Raw genomic sequence first — 23,436 nt, 5'->3', positions numbered from 1 at the left:
AGTCCTGTAGAGAAAAATAATAAATAATAATTATGATAATATATATTTGTGTATTAATAAATTAGGTATTATATTTTTAGGGATAATCATTTTCCCATATAGCGTACAAGCAGTATAAATAATTGTACACAAAAATACAATAGACAGAAACCAAGCAGGTTCTAGGATCTTCTCATAAGGCAGCTAGCAATAATGGCATGGGGCAAGCATAGAATCCAGGAAATGGCAGTCTCAGGAGCTTTCTAGCCTCTTAGCTAGTGTCAGAAAGGGAAAGAACATATCCCTTTTCTATTTGCCCAAAAACAAATGATTTGGATAGAGAGCCCAATCTCAAATTGGAACAAATTTGGTTGGTGTTTAGTTAAACAACCCATCTCTCATTGTGGCTGATAATTACATTTAAAAAAAAAAAAAGGAGCCTCTTTCCTTCCTAAACAGGCCAGCTATGTTGGTTGGGAGTAGGAATGATGGGGTAAGATCTAGCCCAATCCCATCCAGAATGCAAGGGAATGTCTTTTTTTCTTTTAGACAAATACCCATTCCTTAGTGACATTCAGCAAAGTTGGTTGCAAATGCATGCTGTTACCACCAGCTGTATCTCCAAGAATGTCTCTGGGGAATGAATGATGTTCAGGAGAGGCTACAACAAGCTCAGCAGGTGCATTGCGGAACATGTCTCTCCTGCTGAATTGCAGCTTTTCTCTTTCCAGACTTCTGCAAGCTCCAAATGGCAAGTTCTTGTGCCCAAACAATTAGGCAGTGGTGGGTGACAGAGGATGGTCAGGTTCCTTTCTAATCCAGTCCTGAAATGAACACCATCCACTACTACTCCCTCCCTAATCCTGATGTATTGCCTCATTATGGGGAGTGGGGATGGTTGCTCCTGGGAAGGGTGAGTGAAGAACGCTGGGAGTGCATGCCAAGACTATATAATCCCATCAGCGTCACCCAAGGCATGAAGGTCATCCCAGCTAAAGCAAGCAGGCACCTATATTGCAGCAGCAATATAGGAAGATGCTGGAGGCAGATGATCACTTCAGTGACAGCGGCAAAGGCATCATTTCATGGCATTGGCAAACCACTCTTCTATTTTACCAAGAAAACCATGTGGATAGAAAATATTAAATGTTTGACAATATAGTGCCAGATGATGAGCCTCGCAAGTCAGGTGGCACTAAACATATTTCTGAGGAAGAACTGAGGACCTTTAAGAGTACTAATGGTTTTTATGTCACAGCTAGATTAAAGCCTTTGGGGTATCTAGTTGCTGATGTTCCCATCAGCTGCATATTGACATTTTAGGCAGCAGCAAATTGAGATGGACTGGAATTGAGCATTTTCAGTGAGAAGATCATGTTGTTTACTACTCTGGACATGAAAAACAAAGAAGGAATGGAGTTGCATTCATAGTTAGGAAGGATATAGCAAGAACAATACTGGACTACAGTGCAATCACTGACAGCATAATATCAACTAGGCTTAGTGGACAGTCTTTTAATATGATTATCTAGGTTTATTGCTCCAACCACTAATGCAGAAGAAGAGGAGGTTGATGAGCTTTATGGTCAAGTTCAATCGGAAATCTGCTGAACATGCAAGCAAGATGTGCTGCTTTTGATTGGAAACAGGAATGCCAAGCCTGGAAATATTAAGGAAGAAAATGTGCTTGGCCTGTATGGTCTAGGAAACCAAAATGAAACAGGAAAAGGACTTATCAATTCCTGCCAACCCTATGATTTTTTAATTGCTAACGCATTCTCCCAACAACCCAAATGGCACTTATATACATGGACGTCACCAAACAGAATACACAAAAATCAGATTGACTATATTATTGGTACAAGATAAAAGAAAAGACCTGTTATAACAGCCAAAACGAAACCAAGGGCTGATTGTGAAATACATAATAAACTGCTCATGTGCAAACTCCAAGATAAGCTAAAGAAGAAAAGAAAGCCAACCAGTTTCACAATATGATCTTGAGCATGTACCCACCATTTTCAAGGAGAACATAGGGAATCGCTTTGACATCCTGAACTGCATGGAACCAGAGGAATTGTGGAATGAACTAAAAGAAGTTGCTAAAGATGAATATGAAAAGAGACTGCCAAAGATCAAGAATCAGATGAAAGCAATCTGAATGTCAGAACAACTGTGGAAATTGCCAAGAAGAAAAGAGAAACCAAAGACAAAGACATTAGGAAGGAACTTAACAAAGAATTTCTGAGAGCTGTTAAAAGTGACAAGCAGTATTACAACAACATCTGTAAAAACATTGAAGATGGAAATAGACAAGGAAAAACAAGTCTTCCAAAAAGTCTCAAAAGGAGGTTCCACCCTCAAATTGGTGTGCTAAAAGACACCAATGGACAGATAGTAACTTACTCAAAGGGGATCAAAGGAAGATGGAGGGAGTATACTGAAACATTGTACAGTAGAGTTGTCAACATCCAAGGTATCTTAAAAAATATTCCCTACTTATAAGAAGCTCTAGTACTGGAAAATGTAGTTAGAACAGCATTCTGCTCATTACCAAATTGGAAGGCTACAGACAAAAATTGATTGAATATCTACAGAAATAAGGCAAGCAACAGAAGTAGTAGTAAAGGTTCAAACCAAGCTGTGCCAGCAAATCTGGAAAATAACATGGAGAAAAAAGGCTAATCTACATATTAATACCAAAGAAAGGAGACTTAACAGTATGTGAAAACTATCATACAATATCCTTAATTTCACACCCAAGCAAAATAATGCTTATGATCATCCAATGCAGATTAGAGCCCTACATGGAGAGGAAGATGCCAGATGTTCAAACTGGCTTTAGAAAAGGCCATGGAACATGAGACATTACTGATGCATGCTGGATAACTGAGAAAGCCAATGAATACCAAAAAGAAGTCACTGTGTGCTTCCTTGATTACAGAAAGGCCTTTGATTATGTCAGTCATGTCAAGCTGTGGAATCTGCTTAGAAAAATGGGAATCCCAGAACTTCTCATTGTCCTCATGAGAAACCTATACATGGGTTAAAAAGCTACAGCGCTGGCAGAACATGGTGAAACAAACTGGCTCCAAGTGAACAGAGGCTGTATTCTCTCCCCTTATTTATTCAACTTTATGTAGAATATATATTGAAGGAAGCTGGATTGGAAGAATATGAGCATGGTTTCAAAAATGGAGGAAGAAATACCAACAACCTGTGCTATGCTGATGACACTACTCTGATAATTGAAAATGCAAATTACCTGCAAGCTCTAGTAATGAAAGTCAAGGGGCAAAGTGAAAAAATGTGTCTAAGATTAAATATAAAGAAGGCCAGACTAAGGGCAACAAGTATAGCAACCAGCCTTAGAGTTAACAGTGAAGATACTGAAGTGGTGAGTAGCTTCTGCCTTTTAAGATCAATTATCAACAGTAAAGGAACCAACAATTAAGAAATACACCACAAACTAGCACTTGGTAGAGGAGCCATGAAGTCCTTTCAAAAGGTATTCAGGTGCCAGGATGTATCCATACTTACAAAATGGGAATCCTGCATGCAATGGTTTTCCCTATGACAGTCTATTGAAGTTAAAGTTGGATTTTCAAGGAGCATAGAAAAAGTATTGATGCTTTTGAACATTGATGTTGGAGAAAACTCTTGAGAATACCATGGATAGCCAAGAAAACAAGCAAATGGATCATCAAATAAATCAACTCAGAGTTCTCACTCAAGGCACAAATGGCCAGGCTCAAACACATTATGCACAGAGCTAGTCCTCTGGAGAAGTCTGTAATGCTGGGAAAGGTGGAAGGAAAGAGAAGAAGAGAACAACCAGCAGCAAGGTGGATGGACTTAATTGTAGTGGCAGTGGGTACACAGCTGGAAGACCTGAAGGACCAGGTTGGAGACAGATCCTCCTGGAGATAATCTACACAGCTGCGAAAAGTTGACAGCGATTTGATGGCACATAATCAGTCACTATCACTACCACCTTGAAAGCCAGACCAACAGCCACTTGCTGTGTTTATCTTGCTATAATTCTACTGCACCACATTACTGACCAGGGTTCTATGCAATGCTGAAGCAGGAATAATTAAATGTGTACCCTGAATACCCTTTGGTGTGGTCCTATCATTCCTATTCTAATAGTTACCATGCCCATGACTGAGATTCTTATGATATTGACATATATAAAAAGAAATCATTACCAGTCAGATGATGCAGAGTAAATGCCATAACAATAACAGATTATATAAACAAGTTAATTAGTGAGTGTAATTTCCATCAAAATGTATTTATTTCCTTATTTATTTATTCAATTTCTATAGCCATCCCCTCATATAGGACCCTGGGGAACTATTTTCTGTTGTTAAAAAAAAAAAAAAGATTTACTCAACCTCCCTTTAATCCATTTTAATTTTGTTATTAACGAGAGCTTACCAAAGTATAAGAATTTGGCTATGTGCCAGTAATCATCCAGTTCAATTTCACCTTGAATTTAAAACTTCATTTTGAGAAATCTTAAATATATTTTTATTTATATTTACTAACTTATTTTTTTAAATCAAGTAATTGTATCTACTGTATTTTGCTTTTGCATAAACATTTTCAAACATAATAGAATCTTCTGAGTGGAATAAGCCTGCCAGATTTCAGATAAATAAGTGCAGGACTGTGTGTATAAAATGAATTCTTTCATTAGAGAAGAATTCTGCATTTCAGAAATAGAGGTGTGGCAGTAGGTTGGAAGAATATGAGCAATATATTTTTTCCTGTCCTCCTATTGATCTCCAGTGAATTTATATGCCCACTCAATAATATGTGCCTCTAAGTAAAAAAAAAAAAAAAAAATTGTAAAGTTTCAAAAGTTTACAGAGGGTTTTATATTTGATCGTTTTTCATATGACAGAAACAAAATGCTGTACCATAATAAAAACATATTAGATACTTTGAAGGTGGCCCAAGAACACGGCTGGTTAACACATTGGTTAAACCACATACCGTATTTTTCCGTCAATAAGACGCCCCCATGTACAAGACGACCCCCACTTTTCCAACCCAAAATTAAGAAATCAATATTTTAAAGATAGTGCAGAACACATTTTTATTTAGTAATTAGTTAACATTTACCTGATACACTCGGTGGGAGGAGGTCCAAACCGTCTCTCTGCAGCTCTATTTCCAGGCTCTTTTGCATAACTGATCACGTTCAATCACGAGTGAAACTGCCGATAGCTTGTCTCTGCAAACAGCCTTCCTCTAATTGGTTTGTTCAGCATCAGCTGACGTCAGTTACATAAGGCTCGTGATTGGAGGAAGTCTGTTTGGGAGACAAGCTATTTCACTTGTGATTGGAGGCTAGCAATAGGAGGAAGCCTCTTTGCAGAAACAAAGTATGGGCAGTTTTGCAACCGCGCGGTTCTCTCCTCGGCTGATTTCCTTGAATAAGACGCCCTTCAATTTTTAGGGTAAGGATTTTAGAAAAAAGTATCATCTTATAGTCGGAAAAATACGGTATTAATTCCATCTTTTTTGACCCCAGCAATAAATCCAGATACTTCATGAAATTGAATGTATAAGTGCAATTCTGGGGAGTTAAACAATAAAATTCAAAAGAAACAAGGTTCCAGTCCTTTGAAATCCTTCTGAATAATTTATAGTCAGAAACACATGATAAAATAGTGCCACTATTTAAGCCAATATTGCAGGTTATCTATATCTGCATGGGAAGAAACTGGAAGTCCAAAGCTAAGGATTCAAGTATTAAAATCAACAAACAGGCATCATATTTTTAAGGATTTATGGTAGAGAGGGAGAGATCCAGGAAATAGGCTTGACTCTCATTTTCCATATCTTGCTGTTCAGTTACCCACTTCATACTGACAGGATTTTCATATATTATTTATTGCTCACAAGCCTTTCACATAAGCAAATAATTTGCAGTATTAAATGGTGTCTTTAAGTTATTTCCAGTTAAGGTCACTCTTAATAGCAATGGTCAAGCAATATGGAAGATTACCTCACTAATCTAACCCTGACATTTTTTTTAATTGTTGTGTACTGCCATGTCCTGAATGTTTTTCATAAGGATTTCTAGAAATGCTGCAGAATATAAATTCTGAATGTTCTGTCCACAGGAACAGTTTGAGTTTGCCCTGACAGCAGTTGCAGAAGAAGTGAACGCAATACTCAAAGCGCTTCCGCAGTGAGCAGCCTGTGGTCTGTTAACTGGGGGTTCCTGGTGTGGCAGGGTGGTCTCTCTGTTTCATTATTCTTGGTCCCTGTGAATGTTGTTGGAAACGTGACCTGATCTTAATTGTACGTCTGCTGTTGTAACCACATATTGATTGGTTCCTTACAAATTTCTATTGCCAGTTCAAGTTCAACCGAGAATGGGTATATTGTTCTTATTACGATATTCCGAAATAATAATACACCGAGACCTTATGTGACCAGAACAATCCCTCTACTTCTTTTACATCAAAGAAGTCCTAAATTTCACACTTGGAATGCACGTGCACACCTTGTTCATAGAAAATATACATTGTTGTAGATAAGCAGTGCATTCAATGTGTCTCTGGCAACATAGTGTTATGTTTCTGCAACTTTTCCAAAACTGTATAAAAGGGGGGGGCTGTTTTTTTTTTTTTAAAGCATAGAGGTTGTTCTTACAAAGGCCAAGCAAGCCCACAGTACAATGCCCCATGTTTTCATAAATATGAGTCCTATTTCGTATATAAAGAAACTATGCCTTTCATGCTGTGTCTTGGCAAGCTGATGCTTTTCCTTTTTTTTGTTTTGTTTTTAACTTTTCAACTTTCTGTAATGAATAGAAGCAGATCTTAAGCTCTAAGTTCTGGGACTTGCATGGTTATAACAGCTATGGAGGAAATGTCGGTCATGTTAGCAGGAGCCCAAGTTTCCAAAAAGCACAACAAACTTTTATTGTATGTTGCTGCCCTAATGGGAAGAAGGGAGGCAGAATAATTTAACCTCAACAGATTTTTAAAAGCCCTCTGCTGACAGTTGTTGAAAGCTGATTTTCTTTCTATTTTTATAACTTAACATTAATTTATCTTTTTAAACAACCAAATATGTACACTGTTTTTAAAGATCTGAAAAGAGATTCTTCTAATAGCTTCTTGTCTGATTGAATTGCTAGCATCGTTATTTTAAACTATGGCAAGTTCTTTGATATATTCCTGAATTTGCAGAATAATTTAAACTTGATGTTATTTGCCTTCCCTTCTGATTTCAGTTCTTTATCACTTATATTGCTTGAAAGTAAATGATTTCAGAACTGCTGCCATTGTCTGTAAAATAGTCTGATAACTCCCTGTGAAACATACTTAAAAAGGGAACACTTAGGCTCTCTCCCAATTGGTCCTTTGCACATGCAGAAATATACTGTATGCAAAAAGATTTCCATGTGCATAGCATTTGTTGATTCAAGAAGATGGAAACAAGTTGATGGGACATGTCTTCATTTATTTGACGTGTAACTAAAGAAAAATACGCGTCAACTACTGTATAGTATAACTATTATTTATTTGTTTTAAGGCTTCTGGCATTTGTTGTGAATTTCATTCCAAAGTGTGTGTCTGTCCATTTCCAGGAAGATCACAGCAATTTGTGAATAAAATTATATGTTGCAGTTCTTGGGCACAGTCCATCAAACAGTTTCACTGGGGCTTACATGAGTATTCACCAAGTACTACTATGATATCTTCTCTCTTTACCTCTGCAAACTTCATTGAAACCTATGGAAGACCTGTAGCAGCAGCAGTCGTTCTACCCACTATCTGTACTGTTTAATGTAAGCTTAAATGCAACCTTCTAGTAATTAAAGAATTGTTTCAAAAAGCTTTGGATGTATTAACTGCCATGTATATTTTTGCACATTGTTTGTGAGATATATAAAATGCTTGGTTTGCACATTTCATTATTAGTCTTGCAAAGCAGTTAAATTGGACTCTTTTATCCTCTTTGTATATACTTCCTATACATTTAATCACATGGTAGTGTGATAATATCAACTTTTTACGAGTAGTCAAATAATAAGTAAAAGAGAAAAAGAGAAAAAAATATCCTTTATTTTTAACTGGTAAAGAATAGGAATTGGGGAAGACAAAAATCAACTGCAGTGATATCTGCCAGAATTTATATTAGGCTTACTGGAGTTAAACAATATATTATGGATTCCTCACAGATTAACATCTACATCAAAATGAACATGAACATTCTGAAGAAGCAAGCATCACACACAGTTCTTCATTATTAGATACAGTGTTCTTGGGAATATTGTTTTATTAGCCTAGAAGGAAATAATTAAGGGCATATTCAGGTGGTCTACATTTAGGAGATCCAGGACAATGTTTAATTAGAATCCCAATAGTATAGTCATTGTTTCAGCCTGCAATCTTCAGTCTATAAGGCTGGTTTCTCATGGTAAACATAGAATCTTGGATAGAGCAGATTTTTTCCAATTGTTCTTTCTCTGTTTCTCATTGTTGTCACTACCTAGAAGGTCCTACCAGTTGAATTTGCCCATATAATTTAAATCTACCACTCTGGTGAAGTGCCTAGTCTTCTAGCAACAATAATGTACTTTCAACCATTTAGCTACAGTTGACTATCAGTACTGGAGAACTATGGCCAGTTGTTTCCAACAAGCTAAAATGTGAAACCACAGTTTATATCCTACATGTCTTGGCTGATTGAGAGCCTATTAACCATATCTAATTCAGATATTCTTGAAAGTTATGTTTGCTGTCGCTTCCTGGCATATTTTTCACTTCATAGCTTGCGCACAAAAAAAGGAGGGAAGCAACTGCATGCTAGGAAAGAATAGGCATTTGCATATCTTTTTAAATTGGGATATGATTGTCCAAATGTATTCTCTGCATTGACTCTACAGCAGGTAATACTTCAATTCTTCTTCTTCATTTATAATTTGAAATTAAGATGAAGTTGAATGTGTTTCTATATCACACAAGAGAAAGGTCCTGATATGATTACTATATACAACAAACAGTCTCCCCAAACTAGTACATGGTAGATCTCATCAACTTCTTTTTTTTAGGAAAAGGAAGGTGAACTCAACCCAGCCCCCTACCATCCCCTCAAGTTGGCATGTCTCAGATGATTGGCATTATCGGGCTACCTGTCCAACATTACAACCCATGCAATTCCTGGCTAAATAATTATTTTAATTACTTCCAAGCTTCCTTTTAAGGCAAAAGCCAATTCAAACTGGCTTACAAAATACAATAACATCCAAAAATAAAACACACGAAGTCTAGCAATTATAAAACCTGTCACCCAAAAAGCAGGATAAACTTTTGGCTTGATGTAGGTGAAGCCTGTATTCAAACAAGGGTCTGAAGATTTAAATAATGCTCATAGAAGGACAACTAATAAAGTTGGTGTAACAGGCTACCAACGTGAGACACTATATACTGTGTGCAGGTTGGATTACATGAATATGGAACCTGCTTTCATACCCATATGCACACTTTCTCACTTGTGCATGCAGATATTAAAACAAGTTTTGTGACAGGGTGCAGAAATGTTAGTTGAGGGGATATTTTAGCGTTTCCTTTAAACAGCTCCCTGGTTCACAGGTTTGGCATTCTTGCAGATGTCTCTAATAAAAGTTGAGAACAAATATACTTTTCTCTTGCAATTGTTAGGAGAGATTTTACACTTATTACTCATCTTTCTAAAGGATAAGTTCGCAGAGCCTAAGCTACAACTGGTTCACAGAGCTATCTTGAATTATGTTTTTAAAAATGTATTTTATCTATGGACTGTAGAATGCCATTATGGATCTGGATTTTGAAAGGCTTGCAAGTAGCAAACAGATGAAAGTCAGATTTAAAAAAAAGTCTGAAGCGTATTCCTCCCTTCCTCCCGCCATCACAGTTATTAAAACTCTGAGGGGAAATGTTGATTGCACATCTTTCCTCAAATACATGCATAAACCTCTGCCTTCACATCCCACGGAGAAATGACAGCAATATTATCTTTAATTTGTGAGTTTGTGCTTTATTAATCAAGCATAACATTAATATAAAAGAGCCGCACATAATTACTGAGATAGATTATTTTTTTTATAAAAAGGATAAAACCTGTTGGAATAGAAAGTACAAGTATTTGATGAATTTGGTTACAAATTCATTCAATAATATAAAAGCAGTTAAATAGCTGCCTTTTTAAATTCTATTTTGCTTATATGTTTAGGGAACTCTTGAGAAAATCATTGTGATAATGCACTTTTCAAACAATGAGTTTCTTCAACCTTTTGGTAAATTAGATTGAAAACTATAATAAATTTAATTTGGTATTTGAAAGTTTTTTCCATCATGTGCTGTAGAGTTCTATATATACCTATTTGGAAATAAGCCCCATGGAGTTCAACAGTATTTACTCCCAGGTGACTGTAGGATTGCAGCATTAAACTTTATGTAAACTTAATGACTAAGCAAAAACTGTAACAAAGCCTTACAGACTTCATCTCATTAAAAGGATGGCACATTTTGCCCTAAGTGTTAGTTGTTTATACCAGCCTTTCCAACATTAGGCCCTTCTGATGTGTTGGAACAACACTTCCCATTTGGCAGAGCTATGGACAACCTCACCCTGGGAAACGCTGCTCTGTGCTAAGAGAAGAGTATATAACAATGAGTATGATCCACCAAGCACAGTTCTTGGGTTTCAGTCAATTGGGTCCATGATAGCAATCCTTTATTGCTGGTATCTGGTATCTGTCAGTTTCTCAAGTTCAGTTTGGTGTGATGAATTATTTGTAGGTGTATAATTGAAAACAAATCCATACACCTACAGAGACACACTCACCATATTTTGTTCTACCTCCAGAGAAGAAAAATCCCCCCAAAACAAGCCTTACTTATAATCATTGCAATGGGGGGGAAATACTGGTGTCATCCAGGAGATGGCTTGACACTAAACAACAGATCCTCAAAATCTGCTTATACCTGAAGGCTCTAGACTCTACTTGCTCCTCAGAAAAGCCCCCTTGCCTTCTCAGCTATTTTCTTCCTTCGGCATTTCTCTATGCCTCTTATTCTGTTGCTAACAGTGGGTGTTGTCATCCCATACTTTTCTTTATCTCTCTATGCTGTCCTAGAGGTGCATGTGCAAGGATTAAGGACTCTGGCCATTTTCCTTTACACCATTGTTGTACTATAGGCAAGCAAACCCGAAGGGAAACCTAGAACCAAGCAATAACAACTGGGTGAAACAAGCCCTTGCAACTCACATGATCCAGCAGGAGGATGCATCTCTTACTATGTCAGCAAAGATATTGATAAAAAAATTACATCTTTAATTACAGGTTGGTTTAAAAGCAATGCTGCTGCAGCATAAAAACTAGTATGTCACAGAAATACATATAGACTAAGAACCCTTCCCAGTATTTATGTACACTTCCTATATGCAGTAAGCTCTTACAGCTGTGAGCATAAAAATAATTATCTTGCCATACAGTCTATCTGAAGTGGGCGCAAATCAACAACAGCCTCAAAATGAGAGTTTCTTTATCATGTAGCCTGGTTAGTTAATGTAGCATTGCTGTGAACCATATATCAGTTAGGGGTATGTGCTGAACAAACTAACAATATAGATTTGTGACCAATTGTTAGTGGCAAAAGATTGCTTCTGCCTTGCTCGCTCACTGGGCCTTACAACATTATAAGGATACTTAGTATGTTTATGTTTTGGAAATACTTAGCATTTGAGAAGAGAATTTATGTAATGGGAGACATTCTTGGTGCATTGTGCTCAAAGAAGACGAATTCAGTGATATTTAGAAGAATAATAGAGTAAGTCTCTGATGGTAATATCTGACATTCTGAATACAGGCATGTTCGGCCTGATGCTTCTGCACTTTAACGTTCCTAGTGATGCTGATTTAGAAGGTGGTCTGTGGGACATGAGTGCTGCACTATAGCCATATCACTAACATCTGGACATCTCTTCAATTTGCTATTTCAAAATTTCATTTATTTCATAGTTTTATATACTGTCCAGCAACAATAGACAGTATACTCACAATCAAATATTCAACCAAATATTTGTCAGTTCTTTCAACAACCTGGGAACTGATCCCAACTATTATTGTTAGCATATAAAGCCAATGGGAACGTACATCCTTGACATGTAAAGATCAGTTTCATCCTATGCGAGGTGAGAGATTAGTACAAAAATCACTTCCCTTAAGGATGTTTAATGCTGCACATGTGTACTGTTGATAAGATCATTATCAGATTTTTACAGTCATTTCTGCAGAAGTCACAGAAATACGTGATAAGCGTTTAACACATTACATGTATATGAGCCTTCCATTACAGGACCTAAAATGTAAACCTCTCTCTGACATACTGGGCCTATAAATTACGGTGGACTTTCACTGTTAAAAATTATATAAGTAGTGAGTGCCTTTCTAAAGAGTTGATTGAACACTGTCCTATGATTAGCCATTCCCCAATTTATTCTTGCTAATAGATGTGGCATAAATAGATTTCATTTCTCACTAAAAGGAGCAATGCAACAATGCACATTCCACCGACTCAAACTCTGACCACAAGGAGAAAGATGCTATTTATACAAGATTTTCAAATATCTACCTGCTAGAATTGCCAGTGGCATAGTGTTATAATGATATGGGATAAATAAGCAGACTGTTTGAAACTCCTTAATGCCCAATAAAGGGGAGTATTTCAGCATCAGCATGTTTAGAAGCACTTTCTTTACCATAAAGATTGCACTGGCTCCTTTCTTAATACATTTTAACTATCACCATTTGCATATATGCACACATTCTTATTTCTAACAATTTTCCAGAGAGCACAGCTTGGCCCCATGCTATCTATTTGGTAGAATGTGTTACACTGTCCTTCTCAAACATAGTTCAAAGCAGCATGCCTGCCTGAACATGCCTGCATATGGTATTCTAAGGTTCTCTAGCTTATCTAGAGATACGCTAGAAATATCAGCTAGAGTCTGTTTAAGGATTGAGATGGAGATAAGTATCATAAATAAATCTCTAAGGCCTAACCCAACATTGGCTTCTGCTTCAAGCTAGCTCCTATCCACTTAAACTGAGGAATGTTCTTCACTTGCATAAGAGTGCAGTGCACTCTTGTCAGGCACTGCCCCTGGTTACAAAATCAGGTGTTTAAATTTAGAAAATAAAGTGAGTTAAAGGCGGCGTCTATGAGATGAAACAAAATGACGGGGTTATGTTTTTCTGCCGTTTGGACCGTGTGACCCATCCAATGAAGATGAATGGTGTAAGATTGGGATGGTTCAAAGGAAGTAGCATCCAGTTAAGCCTTGGAAGTTGTTATGAGATGTAGCGATGGTCATTCACATGGGTGGTTTTTTGAGGAGTTCAAATGCATTCATGGAGGATAAGGCAATGCAAGACTACTAGGTACAACCAATGCACTACTGCCAAAATCAAAGTCTATGTCCCTTTCAAAGCTAGTTGAAGGAAAACAGTATGAATATGAACCCAACAGCACTACAGTCGTATTCTGTGTGTTGGCTTTTGTTGACCACTGTGAGCGCAGGATGCTGACATAGGCTTTAGGCCTGATTTTAGCAGGCTACTTTCAAGAGCTGATAAGTGATGGTGGTATTGCTCTGCATGTTATAACTGCTGCATGTAACATGAAGGGAGGTGCAAGAAACCTCTCATTCTCCATACTGAGTATGCTCAGCTTCCACAATTCAAGGAGTAACTAAGGAAAACCATCCCATGGGAACACAGCTTCATTTTTAACTAGAACCAAGCCAAAACCACTTGAACATTTTTGCTAGTTTCCAAAGATTGCTCTCCTTTTGGATGGTTTCTCAGTTAATGCATTCACATTGCCTTCACTTGCCTACATGAAGTAATCATGGAGCCAAATCTGATTGATCACATCCTGGTGTGCTGTTTATCCTTCTCGCTGCATGGATTCTGAGCAGATGAGATTTCTTGAATGACTGATTATTTGCAGGGAAGAAACAGCAGGAGTAGAGAAGGAAAAAATGGGAAGGCATCCGAACCAGACTGAAAAAGGTGAATATGTGTTCAGTTTAAGTACCTACTGGAACAATTTTCTATGACTTGTTTAGATCCAAAATCAACACAAGAGTATTCAATGTACCCCGATTTCAGTGCCTTTTTAAAATTAGGCTTGTGTATAAGGAAATTTCAGCTCCCAAGTGTCTGAAAGCTCAACTGCAAACATATAACTTCTGATTAAAATCAAGGGAGAGACCTTTTAACCACTTATCATTACAGATCATGCATACAGGTAGCCCATATCCTCAGTACTCATGAGCATCAAATTCAATGCAGTCGTTGATCCAGAGAGTCCATGTGAAGGAGGAAGGGGAGAGCCTCCTACTAAGATCTGCCAGATTGAAGAATTTTTTACACCGTGCTGTAGCTGGCTTTATTTTCATCCACAGATATTTGAAGAACCCTTTTGAAAGATAGCAGCGCCCACAGATTGAGATTCCAGCTGCAGCATCAGAGGCACTAGTGTAATTCCCATGGTGGAATGGACAGGTTCCCCCCCCTTTTTTATTACTGTATATTATTGTAAGTCTTAATGCTTTTTGTTGTTTCAATACAATTATATTTGCACTGCATTAATTAAAACTATTGACATTCTATTGTCTTAAAATATTTCTTTCTCTTTATTTCTAATAGTCTATCAATATTAATTACAATTTCAAATATCAAATATTACAAGCATTAAAGTTTTTGACTTTTTCATACAAAATGGAATATAACATTAGAAAAAAGAAACTGCAGCAGATTACATCAAAGAATTTGTTGTACAATAAAGATTTCTACCATGAGCTAATCAGCATTGAAGTCTCCTTTGTGTGTGTTTGTGTGTGTGGTACACATACACATACATACATACATATATGTTAATAAAAGGGAAAAAATATAAGCAAAACCAATTTAACAAGACTTAAAAATTCCAAAAAGTAGTTTAGAAAGGAAAAAGAACTATTGAGTTCTTAACTTCCCCCTTTTTGTACATCTGCTAATTGACCAAATTGTAGACATTTAAGCCCCCTTAGAAGCCGGTCTGTACGTGACTATATTTGCCATGCTATGTGATATTATTATATAACCCTAGAATGGGCAGTTCTGATGGAGCATAACCCACTTTTGTTTGATATAGTGTTTGATGTGCAATAAAGGCATGACACTGAAGAAAAAACAAAAGCATTTTAGATCTACCTTTTTGTGTAACTAAAAGATTCGTGGAAATGTTTGCTCTGCATGCTATCATAGAATCATGATAGATGGACTTAAGTTAGCCTCCTAATCTCTCTATTTTCCTCACTATGGGAGGTATTTAATTTTTCTACTCATTCATACAGCCGTCTCTAGAACATTAGCTCTGGCCCTCTTTTTAACCAGATTAAGGCAAAGCATCCTCATTTGCTGAGCACTTTTGTATCACACTAAATCATGCTCCAAAGTCACTGGTGCACAAAATAATGGTGTTTCTCTTTTATTGGATTCCTAGCAACCAAACAAACTAAACAGATGTATGGTTAAATGGATATATGGCTGCAAATGTAACCCCAAAACATTTCTTGCACAACAGTACCTTTACTCAAATAAAAAAGATTGTTTGACAGGGAAAAGATGAAATAGGGATACTTTCATGAGTTAGACAACAATCAGGAGTGTAATAATTGTCTTGCTAGTTCAGACTGAGGTCCCATGTAGTCCATCATTCCTTTCCATAGGGATCAAGGAGGGCCCACGGGGTCCAAGAAAGATACAGCTGGGCAGCTTGCTTGTAGTGTGGTAGAACTGATCTGGCTGCACAAATATCAGTTTGAAAGTGATCACTGGGCTCCAAGATGTCAGGAGTATAATTTGCAAATCTTTCATACTAACCCCAGAGTTATGCATTGTTCAAAATTGAACAGACTGCAAAAGGCCCAGAAACACACAAATAAAAGCCATGTTTCAGATGACTTTCAGAACAGCTGATTCAGAACCTGGGAAGAACGATCAGTTTGGGCACCAGAAACCTATCTGGAAAATCAGATGTGCTCTCTTACTCAAGAGTAATTTTTATATGAGCACCCCATTAGACAAGTGCTGTGAGTTGTACCAGCTTCCTCCCCTATGTGGTATGTTTCAAAAATAAATATGTGTACATTCTTGCCACAGAAGTCATAAAAATGAAATATGTCTTACTTTCCCAGCTGCCCCTAATCAATACACATACTTGATTTACAAAGATAGGGTGACTTTTGTGGGAAAGCCCAATCATTTTGGATATTTGGCAAAATTGTCATAGAAGGAAGAGGTTCGCAGGAGCCAAGTCTCACAGCAAAAGCTGACAAGAAAAACCATCATCATAAAAGAAACCATGAGGCAGGACTCCCTAGGCAGAAATGTAATCGAGAAACTATTTGCAAGTAAACAGGCACCCAATCAGATTATTTAATAAGACAGCCATCATAAATCTTGGACTCGGTTATTATAACAATGGGAAGCTGGCAGCAAGATGATCACCCAGGAAGTCTTTGCCTGTAGTTCTGCTGGAAACATCTCATTTGTGAATGACAAGTTCTTTTAAACCTAGAGAGAGGGGTATTAATTCATTAGTCAGATTACAAAGACAGCTATGACAAACAGAATAAAAGAGAGAAAGAACGTTTCCCTTTTAAAGGACCACCAAACACAGAGAGCCCTAGCCACTGATGAAAGGTCAGCTGATGAAAGATGACTATTGAGTAGACAACATGGTTGATATGCAGCAAGGTGTTATTTATTTTAGAAACTCCTCCCCTGCTCATCTATAACGTTTGCGCATGTCATAGAACAATAAGCCTGTGCAAGGCATTTGAAGCGCATTGACATAAATAAAGCACCTCTCTGCAGAGCTGTAAGGCAGCCTTGTTCCTTGCTGTGGCTCCTTCAAAGGCCTTCTCAGGTCAACTCCACATCTCTGTGTCCGAGTGTGCCCACACTGACAGCTAGGGAAAGTTTTGGAGCCTTGCACCAAGTCTTCCAAGAGACACTTTGCCCAGCCTGTAGAAGAAAATCCTTTTTGAAAAGGAAAGTGGCAAGCTGAATATTCAAATCACACATTTCAACCCTAAAATCTCCAGACTTATACAGAGGTGACTGTCACAACCCAGTACAGAATTGTATGTACATGAATCACATTAGAGTCACTTTGGTGCAGTGTTTAAGGCATCAGGCTAGAAACTGGGAGACCATGAGTTCTAATCCTGCCCTAGGCATGAAGCCAGCTGGGTGGCCTTGAGCCAGTCTCTCTCTCTCTCAGCCTTAGGAAGCAGGCAATGGCAAACCACTTCTGAAAAACCTTGCCAAGAAAACTGAAGAGACTAGTTCAGGACATCTCCAGGAGTTAACACTGACTCAAAGTCACCAAAAAATAAATAAAAATCACATTAAAACCAACAGCATTTCAAGCTTCTCTTTCACTGGTTCATCACCAAACAAGAAGCAACAAGCCTGTAATTGTAATTGTAATTGTAATTGGCCAACCTTCTTCCAAAGACAGAACTATACAACTTTGGCAGCTCCTCCCCCAAAATATTCAGTTTTGGGTAGGGTTGCTCATCCATATCTCCACAAAATGCCCTTCATAATTCCTGCAAATTAGAGCACTCTCATTAAGTAGTCATGTGCAAAACTTTCCATCTCTGGAGCTAAACTATTCCAGAAAACCTGGTTCTGTTCCGTCATTCTTCCAGACCATGCTGACTTTGTGGAAAACTGCCAAACCACCCAAGCAACTAGATTAGTGTTAGTTAGAAGAAGAATGGAACTTTTCAGAGTTGCTTGGAACATTTTTTTTCTCTAAATAGTGAGGTTTTGCAGATATGTATCATTAAGACAGAATCTGGTAATGACAACCTTTTGATGTCTAGGGCCACGCCTAGCAGTGTTTGGAGGGCTGAGGGCCCAGCAGGTGATGCAGAGTGTTTGAGTCTCGTGGTGCATGTCACATACAGTGAAGACAGTATTTATTTAGACATCTAGAATTTGGGCAGATTTTTTTTCAGATTTTTTAAAAATAGATTAAGTCTATTTTAGAACTTACATTGCTATTTGTTTCTTACCAATTCCCAGCAGTTATGCTCAGGGGACTTCAGAAGGTACCAAACAAAGGATGGCTTTGGAGTGTGAAGTTACTCAATTTCATATGAAGATACAATTCCATTATTTGTCTGGATTCCTTAACAGCCTAAGTTTACTTCCCGGTGATTTATGACACATTTACAAACTTTTTGGTTTCAACATGCCACTGCTTGTTGAATACTTTTGGTCCCACTAGGCCAGTGTTTCTCAACCTTAGCAACTTTAAGATATGTGGACTTCAACTCCCAGAATTCCCCAGCCAGCATGGCTGGCTGGGGAATTCTGGAACTTGAAGTCCACATATCTTAAAGTTGCTAAGGTTGAGAAACACTGCACTAGGCTTTTCATTTTTCTTTGGTTTACTAACCCATTTCTGCCCACCCCCCAAGAAAACTGGTAAAGCTTTGAAACAACAACAACAAAAGATAGCTTTGTTCGCCCATCATGCAAAGGCAACTTGAATTAACTAAGTTTGTCAGAGATGACCTATATTATGGCTCTCATTTAAATATTTTCTTTTTTTCATTTCTAGGTAATTTTTTTCTTTTAATTTCTAGGCAACAGTCCCAATGCAGTTTAGCATAAGCCCTAAATATCATGAAATCAGCCCATGGAAAACAGAAAGGACTGCAATTCTATATACAACAGAACAGATGGTAAAGAGCACTTTGAAGAAGTGTGCTATGTGCCCAGTCTTCACAATGTTGTGAGCAGTACATCGGATGTTGCAGTTTCAGAGCCCTTGTGAAACTCTGTTAAGCAAGTCTTGATTTTTTTTTCATAAAGCTCTGCATGATGGAAAATATAAGCAACTATATTTTAGTTGTACTGGATTCAACAATCCATTTGTTAAACTGGGTAGAATCCAAAAACCACAATCCTCACCTACTCTGGAGGTAAAATTTCTACCTGGAGGAATATGGATACCTGTATTACTCAGAAATGTATTCTCCTGAGCCAACTCATATTTGTAGGATCAGAGTTGAAAGAAGCCATTTGCACCAATATGTCTCAGTGTGCTCAGGGCAAGAATTCACACTTAATCATTGCAATAAATGTCTCTTCAACCTCTGCTTCGAGACATCCAGCAAGTAATGGGATCCACTATCAAGCCGCTCTTACCTTTCATCAATAATGTGTCTACCTAACTTTAAAAAATTATTCCATGACCTGTATTCTAGGATGATAAAGAACAGGTCATGGCTTTCTTCTACATATCCTTCAGGGTTCAGCAAAGCCCTGTTACAGCCTTCTTCCGTCTTTTTTTCCTTTCAGAACTAAGCATATCCTGTCCTATCAATCTCTCCTTGTGGGATTTACCTTTCCAGTCTCCCAATCACTTTTATTAACATGTTCCAGCTTGTCTGAATGTGCAGTACCCAGAATTGGACAAAATGGTGTCTAACTAATGGAAAATAGAGTGGAATTATTACCTCCCATGATTCGGAAACTTCTATTGAGGCAACTTAAAAAATAGAATTAATTTTTCTGGCAGCCATGGTACAATGTTGACTCATTTAGTTTTTGGTCAACTACAGTTCCAAGACCCTTTCCACATCTACTATTGACAAGCCAGATATCCCCCAACTTGTGCCCATTTGTTTGATTTATTTTTCCTAAGTGAAGAATTTTGCAATTATTTCTATTAAATTATATTGTTATTTTCAGCCCAATTCTCAATCCTGTAATTTTGAATTTTCCTTCCGACTTTTAGAATATTACATATCACAATCAATTCTGTATTATGCCACCCAGAGTCACTTTGGGCAGCTATATAAATACGATAAATAAATAAATAAATAAATAAATAAAATATCTGCAAATCTGATAAATTCAATTCTTCATCCAAGTTACTAATAAAAACATATGAAGAATATCAGTCTCAAGACTAAACCTTATGGCACCCAATTTAATATCTCATTAGAGTTTTAAGAGGAACTGTTTTCAAACCAACTCTGGACCTACCTAATAGGTGTGCCATGTGGTCCATTTAGAAAGCCTACTAATCAGAATGTCTTGAATTAATTGTCAAAGGCTTTGCTGAAATAAAGATATACTATACTGTATTATTTCCATCGTATTCCCAGTATCTTTTAAGAAAGTAGTAATCTATTAAGGAAACTATCCAATCAAAACTAAAAGATAGATAAAACTAGATTAAACTTTTAATAGAATTCTGCCAGCAGGCACCATCTATGCTGATTGGAAATTCTGGGAATTGTAATGTTAACAGATCTGGAGAACACCTGGTATGTGATTCATATCTACAACGACCAAATGCTCATTTTAAGGTCTTTTGGACTATGTCAAACAGAATTTACAAACAAAATAATTTATAGTCTAATCTTGTGAATGTTTACTTGGAAGTAATTCATGCTGTGCTCAAAGAAATTAACTTAATGTGCATAATGGAGGAGTTTTATTTAAACTGGAGAGTATTAACAATGACACCGAATTGTACATGCATCTTTTACATTCTTCTAATTCATTGATGAGATGAATTGGCAACTGTCTTAGAATGTTTTAAAATGTGCTCAGGGTAATGGTGGCTATCAATGGTGGCTAGTCAAGAGAAGTGAGATCTACAGTCTTGACTCCCTGCTCAGATTGTATCCTGCAAGTCCAGCATTTTCCACCAGATGCCCAGAAAGCTCATTCCCTGTCATCAATTTCCATTTTTCTTCTCTGACACTCAAAATCCTGTGATTCATGGAATCTTCAAATCTATATATTTCTACATATCTGGGAAGTATCGTCAATTGATTTTATTTCTTCTGTAAATCACCCAGAGTTGCTTTCAACAAGATGCGCAGTGACAGATTTGATAAATAAATAAATAAAGTATGCAGAAAGCATCACTACATTTAAAGATGCCTCTGCTTTGCTTTTCATCTTTTTAAGATATATTTTTAGTTTTTATTTGCACTTATGATGGATTGTACCGTTTCTGTATTAGAGCAGATTCATCAGAGTGGCCTTACATCATATGTGGTGGCCACCTTCTTTGCAAAACATAGAATTCCACAGATGCCTAAGGAACTCCATTCTGAGGGACAACATGCTTCCAGTGCCTATATACTATAGTATATGACCTCTATGCCTCCGACTGTCGTTCTAATAGAAGAGAATATAGGTCACTCCGGGTTGAACTGTGGAGTGCTTGGTGCTCTCTGAGCTTGGTTGTTTGCTTCCAGATGTTTCATTACCTGACTAGGTAACATCATCAGTGCTAGTGGGTGTGGGATTTCCTCCCTGTTTATATACAGTAGCTTGCCCTGCCAGTGTGGGTGGGGGAGTGACAGTGTTGGTGGGGGTGTGGTGGGGGTGTGGCAGAAGACTAGCAGAGCACATCCAGGAACACCAACTAGCAGTCAGAAGACATGATGAAAACTCCTTAATCTCACAACACATGGACAAACTCAACCATAGTTTCAACTGGGAAACTGTGAGCATCCTAGACCAAGCTAAATCCAAAACTGCTAGGAAATTCCTGAAAACTTGGCATTCAGACAAATCAGACATCAATAGACACACAGAGATAAACCACATTTACACATCATTCAAAAGAGACAATAAAAAAGCAAAGAAGAAAACAAAAAGACCAGAACACTTTGTCTCCATCAACCAACACCCAGATAAGCAGGGATTAACACCAGACAAACAATGAAGCAGAAAACAATACCCTAATCAAGGAACTAGCAAGGAAAAAACCATACCCCCACCCACAGTGGCAGGGCAAGCTACTGTATATAAACAGGGAGCAAACCCCACATTCACTAGCACTGATGATGTTGCCTAGCTGGGTAATGAAAAGTCTGCAAGCAAACAACCAAACTCAGAGAGCACCAAGGACTCCTCTGGTTATAGTCTCTCACCCCAATTTCTTCATCATCCTTTTACCTGGGGGATTAGGCTTCTAATTCTTCACTCTCCTCCTTGTCTCCTCTCTGTAATTTATCAATTCCTCTGTGTCTAGTGATCAGGTCAGTCATGTTGGATGCTTGAAGTATTCTAACCAATTAACACTTTCTTGGTGCCTGTATTGCCAATCGATTAAGCTGCTCCTGCCTGCTGTGAGCTCTTACTGCTGCAAAGACAGAAGCTGGGCCCCAGACACCACGTCAAATGAGAATTAATGAAAAGCTGGTTCAGACTGACAGCTCAAAAGCTTTTGACTTCTGGAAGCCACCCGAGAAGCCTTTGCTGGGTTCATTGCACCCTCGGAGCACAGGAAAGAAACAACATCTGTCACTAAAGTGTGAAGCACTTTAAATAAATAAATAACAGACAGACAAGAGCAAAAAAAAAAAAAAAATCCTACCATACTAATATATTCCAGGAGCTTAATACAAAGACAGCCAGTTAACAAAGCAAAAACAACACAAAACTCATACTCTGCACCCTTAAAGAACATGGCAGTTTTGAGGCATTCTTCAATATGACACAACAACTATTCCACGTTCTTAAGATGGGAGTACAGCACAAATGGTAGTTTATCATCAAATGGTTGTAAAATAATACATGCTCAGATAGCATCAGATGGAAAAAAAAGAATGTGACATGGATAATTTCAATTGGCAAATACACTGAATTCAATATGGGACATGCTCACTTGAGTTAGTATTGAACGAGGCAGATTAATAGATTGGTTTCAAGGAACTCCGTGTTTAAATCCCTACTTAGACAGCGTTCTCCTGAAGTAGCTTAGGCAGAGTGCATACAATGTACAAGGTACTTACAATGCACAAAACATGTTCTTAGTGTTTTTATATGAGTGTTATAAGCAATAACCCCTACATAAGTTCCATTAAGCAAAGGAAAAGATACAAAGGATAGCAAGAACACGTGACTACAACAGTGTCTAAATTAGTTTCATTCTGATCTCAACAGCTTCATGGTCAGGATGTCACTCTGTATACCTAGGAACGCGTTGGCAGATTTGGATTGAATGGAAGCGATTGCACTGTGAAGTTATCAAGGCAATGCACTCTAAACTGATTATTTGGACTGGGATGGAGTCCCTGAATGGAAATGTAGAGGATATATATCACTGAGATCTGAGAAATAATCATTCAAGTGTGTTTTGAATCTTCCTGCATTTTTCCCATGGCAGAAGTATCTTCATCCAAAACTACTTCACAGAGGTAAAAAATTAGGGAAGGAGGACACTTAGTACAACACCATTCCAATTTCTTCCTCTGTAATCCTCCCCTGCATGGCAAATCCTCCGTGCCAAAGGTGAACTCCCTCCATTCTCCCTCTCACAAACCTGCTGGCTCATC

The 23,436-nt window shown here is 37.7% G+C and overlaps 1 protein-coding gene and 1 long non-coding RNA gene across 18 annotated transcripts in view; one reads left to right on the top strand and one right to left on the bottom strand.

Annotated features, from left to right (window-relative positions):
• Window positions 1-7,853, top strand: part of LOC103067064 (protein tyrosine phosphatase receptor type N2) — a 137,779-nt gene extending 129,926 nt beyond the window's left edge. Inside the window, exon 13 of the mRNA XM_088150523.1 lies at window positions 6,120-7,853. Within this exon, the coding sequence (XP_088006649.1) occupies window positions 6,120-6,191 (72 nt within the window). The 3' untranslated portion in view covers window positions 6,192-7,853. The remainder of the gene's footprint in view (window positions 1-6,119) is intronic.
• Window positions 7,854-14,661: 6,808 nt separating this feature from the next.
• Window positions 14,662-23,436, bottom strand: part of LOC112543199 (uncharacterized) — a 71,372-nt gene continuing 62,597 nt past the window's right edge. For 4 of the 17 annotated variants that reach the window (XR_015797903.1, XR_015797901.1, XR_015797898.1 and 1 more), the window contains 2 exons: window positions 16,915-17,074; window positions 14,671-16,621 (listed from right to left, as the gene is read on the bottom strand). This is a non-coding gene — a long non-coding RNA (uncharacterized LOC112543199). Of the gene's footprint in view, window positions 17,075-20,119; window positions 20,195-23,436 lie in introns of all 17 variants that reach the window. The other 13 variants (XR_015797897.1, XR_015797900.1, XR_015797902.1 and 10 more) reach the window with 8 other exon arrangements.

The sequence above is a fragment of the Python bivittatus genome, unplaced genomic scaffold (assembly GCF_059951505.1).
Source record: "Python bivittatus isolate LINGU-HERP-01145 unplaced genomic scaffold, Pbiv_v1 ctg000610_np1212, whole genome shotgun sequence".
Lineage (NCBI taxonomy): Eukaryota > Metazoa > Chordata > Lepidosauria > Squamata > Pythonidae > Python > Python bivittatus.
Note: the sequence above shows the minus strand (reverse complement) of the source record. Positions and strands in the feature narration are given on the sequence as shown.